This window comes from Oncorhynchus kisutch, unplaced genomic scaffold, assembly GCF_002021735.2.
Source record: "Oncorhynchus kisutch isolate 150728-3 unplaced genomic scaffold, Okis_V2 Okis07a-Okis12b_hom, whole genome shotgun sequence".
In the NCBI taxonomy this organism is placed as follows: domain Eukaryota; kingdom Metazoa; phylum Chordata; class Actinopteri; order Salmoniformes; family Salmonidae; genus Oncorhynchus; species Oncorhynchus kisutch.
This window is the reverse complement of record NW_022261984.1, coordinates 10,741,482-10,746,481: the sequence shown is the minus strand read 5'-3', so window position 1 is coordinate 10,746,481 and position 5,000 is coordinate 10,741,482. Positions and strand designations below refer to the sequence as shown.

At 37.2% G+C, this 5,000-nt stretch overlaps 1 protein-coding gene across 1 annotated transcript in view; it reads right to left on the bottom strand.

Moving 5' to 3' along the window:
- LOC116360075 (vegetative cell wall protein gp1-like) overlaps positions 1 to 5,000 on the bottom strand; it is a 33,117-nt gene that overhangs the window by 7,759 nt on the left and 20,358 nt on the right. Inside the window, exon 3 of the mRNA XM_031814589.1 lies at positions 1,307 to 1,505. Within this exon, the coding sequence (XP_031670449.1) occupies positions 1,307 to 1,505 (199 nt within the window). The remainder of the gene's footprint in view (positions 1 to 1,306; positions 1,506 to 5,000) is intronic.

The following is a 5,000-nucleotide window of genomic DNA, read 5'->3' as shown; positions in this document are numbered from 1 at the left end:
ATACTGGATATTAAAGGATACTGGATATTAAAGGATATTAAAGGATATTAAAGGATACTGGATATTAAAGGATATTAAAGGATACTGGATATTAAAGGATATTAAAGGATACTGGATATTAAAGGATACTGGATATTAAAGGATGTTAAAGGATATTAAAGGATACTGGATATTAAAGGATACTGGATATTAAAGGATACTGGATATTAAAGGATATTAAAGGATATTGAAGGATATTAAAGGATAGTGGATATTAAAGGATATTAAAGGATATTAAAGGATATTAAAGGATATTAAAGGATATTAAAGGATACTGGATATTAAAGGATACTGGATATTAAAGGATATTACAGGATATTAAAGGATGTTAAAGGATATTAAAGGATACTGGATATTAAAGGATATTAAAGGATATTAAAGGATATTACAGGATATTAAAGGATATTAAAGGATACTGGATATTAAAGGATATTAAAGGATATTAAAGGACACTGCATATTAAAGGACACTGGATATTAAAGGACACTGGATATTAAAGGACACTGGATATTAAAGGATATTAAAGGATATTAAAGGATATTAAAGGATACTGGATATTAAAGGATATTAAAGGATACTGGATATTAAAGGATATTAAAGGATATTAAAGGATATTATAGGATATTAAAGGATATTAAAGGATACTGGATATTAAAGGATATTAAAGGATACTGGATATTAAAGGATATTAAAGGATATTAAAGGATACTGGATATTAAAGGACACTGGATATTAAAGGACACTGGATATTAAAGGACACTGGATATTAAAGGATATTAAAGGATATTAAAGGATACTGGATATTAAAGGATATTAAAGGATATTAAAGGATATTAAAGGATACTGGATATTAAATGATATTAAAGGATACTGGATATTAAAGGATATTAAAGGACACTGGATATTAAAGGATATTAAAGGATATTAAAGGATATTAAAGGATACTGGATATTAAATGATATTAAAGGATACTGGATATTAAAGGATATTAAAGGATACTGGATATTAAAGGATACTGGATATTAAAGGATATTAAGGATACTGGATATTAAAGGATATTAAAGGATATTAAAGGATATTAAAGGACTAGGAAAGACAGGAGAGTTTGGATTCAGCGTTTTGGTTCTGAGGGTGTGTCCTGGTCAACTCCTATCTGGACCTATAACAGAACTCCTCTGCATCACGACTCCAGCCACAGTGTTGGTCAGGTCAGGTTGGTGGCTGGTGTGAATGTCCATATATACAGTAGACTGTAGGTGTGTGTTACCTCATATCTGAACCTATAACAGAGTGCCTCCTCAGCATGGCTCTGCACATAGCGTTGGTCAGGTTGGTGGTGGGTTCTCCGTTAACAGCCAGGATAGTGTCCCCGACTCCCAGCCTCCCGTCCTGACAGACAGACCCTCCACGGACCACTGACCGGATCAACATCCCTGAGCCATCCTTCATAGCACTCACTGTCAGGCCTGTTAACACACACACAAACACACACATATATATACCTGTAGTAGCACTCACTGTCAGGCCTCTTAACACACACACACACATATATATACCTGTAGTAACACTCACTGTCAGGCCTGTTAACACATACACACACAAACACACATATATACACTACAACACATTGTAGTTACACTACAACACATATACCTGTAGTTACACTACACCACACTACAACACATATACCTGTAGTCACACTACACCACATATACCTGTAGTCACACTACAGCACATATACCTGTAGTTACACTACAACACATATACCTGTAGTTACACTACAACACACTACAACACATATACCTGTAGTTACACTACAACACATATACCTGTAGTTACACTACACCACACTACAACACATATACCTGTAGTTACACTACAACACACTACAACACATATACCTGTAGTCACACTACAACACATATACCTGTAGTTACACTACAACACACTACAACACATATACCTGTAGTCACACTACAACACATATACCTGTAGTTACACTACAACACACTACAACACATATACCTGTAGTCACACTACAGCACATATACCTGTAGTTACACTACAACACATATACCTGTAGTTACACTACAACACACTACAACACATATACCTGTAGTTACACTACAACACATATACCTGTAGTTACACTACAACACACTATAACACATATACCTGTAGTTACACTACAACACATATACCTGTAGTCACACTACAACACATATACCTGTAGTTACACTACACCACACTACAACACATATACCTGTAGTCACACTACAACACATATACCTGTAGTTACACTACAACACATATACCTGTAGTTACACTACAACACACTATAACACATATACCTGTAGTTACACTACAACACATATACCTGTAGTTACACTACAACACATATACCTGTAGTTACACTACAACACACTACAACACATATACCTGTAGTTACACTACACCACACTACAACACATATACCTGTAGTCACACTACAACACATATACCTGTAGTTACACTACAACACACTACAACACATATACCTGTAGTTACACTACAACACACTATAACACATATACCTGTAGTTACACTACAACACACTACAACACATATACCTGTAGTTACACTACACCACACTACAACACATATACCTGTAGTCACACTACAACACATATACCTGTAGTTACACTACAACACATATACCTGTAGTTACACTACAACACACTATAACACATATACCTGTAGTTACACTACAACACATATACCTGTAGTCACACTACAACACATATACCTGTAGTTACACTACACCACACTACAACACATATACCTGTAGTCACACTAACAACACATATACCTGTAGTTACACTACAACACATATACCTGTAGTTACACTACAACACACTATAACACATATACCTGTAGTTACACTACAACACATATACCTGTAGTTACACTACACCACACTACAACACATATACCTGTAGTTACACTACAACACACTACAACACATATACCTGTAGTTACACTACACCACACTACAACACATATACCTGTAGTTACACTACAACACACTACAACACATATACCTGTAGTCACACTACAACACATATACCTGTAGTTACACTACAACACACTACAACACATATACCTGTAGTCACACTACAACACACTACAACACATATACCTGTAGTCACATTACAACACATATACCTGTAGTTACACTACAACACATATACCTGTAGTTACACTACAACACACTACAACACATATACCTGTAGTCACACTACAACACATATACCTGTAGTTACACTACAACACATATACCTGTAGTTACACTACACCACACTACAACACATATACCTGTAGTCACACTACAACACATATACCTGTAGTTACACTACAACACATATACCTGTAGTCACACTACAACACATATACCTGTAGTCACACTACAACACACTACAACACATATACCTGTAGTTACACTACAACACATATACCTGTAGTTACACTACACCACACTACAACACATATACCTGTAGTTACACTACACCACACTACAACACATATACCTGTAGTCACACTACAACACATATACCTGTAGTTACACTACAACACACTACAACACATATACCTGTAGTCACACTACAACACATATACCTGTAGTTACACTACAACACACTACAACACATATACCTGTAGTCACACTACAACACATATACATGTAGTTACACTACAACACATATACCTGTAGTTACACTACAACACATATACCTGTAGTTACACTACAACACATATACCTGTAGTCACACTACAACACATATACCTGTAGTCACACTACAACACACTACAACACATATACCTGTAGTCACACTACAACACACTACAACACATATACCTGTAGTCACACTACAACACACTACAACACATATACCTGTAGTCACACTACAACACACTACAACACATAGACCCGTAGTCACACTACAACACACAGACATAGAGACGAACACAAAACTCAGGTCATGTCATTATAGCTTTAAAAAAAGAGAGAATGTGTTCTCTTCAGTTTACCTGGTTTTAACACAGCTGACACCTCTGATAGTGTCGATGTTTAATTAACACAGCTGACACCTCTGATAGCGTCAATGTTTTAACACAGCTGACACCTCTGATAGTGTCAATGTTTAAACACAGCTGACACCTCTGATAGTGTCAATGTTTAAACACAGCTGACACCTCTGATAGTGTCAATGTTTAAACACAGCTGACACCTCTGATAGTGTCAATGTTTAAACACAGCTGACACCTCTGATAGTGTCAATGTTTTAACACAGCTGACACCTCTGACAGTGTCAATGACAGAGGTAATGTTATGAGTGACCCCACAGTGGGGTTTCACCTCCAATAACAGAGGTAATGCTCTGAGTGACCCCTCAGTAGGGTTTCTCTTTATCTGATTGAATTGGGGCCAACTAGTTGTACAAGGACACAAACATGGGGGATCCGTCTGCGCTCACAGACAGACAGACACACACACACACACACACACACACACACACACACACACACACACACACACACACACACACACACACACACACACACACACACACACACACACACACACACACACACACATACAGAGTGGAGGTGGGGAACAGGTGACTGTTGGGTTAACCCCCAAAATTGAACTAATGCCAAAGCTGACAGACGGCTAGCGTGCAAACACACACACACACACACACACACACACACACACACACAGACAGATACACACACACACACACACACACACACACACACACACACACACACACACACACACACACACCTCAGTGTCAAAGGTACAAAAAGGGTTTTAGGAAGATTAAACAAACACAGTTGCACACACACATGGCTTTAAGAGGCTTTGGCTATCTAGTATTCAGCAAGGATAACACACACACACACACACGTGGCTTTAAGAG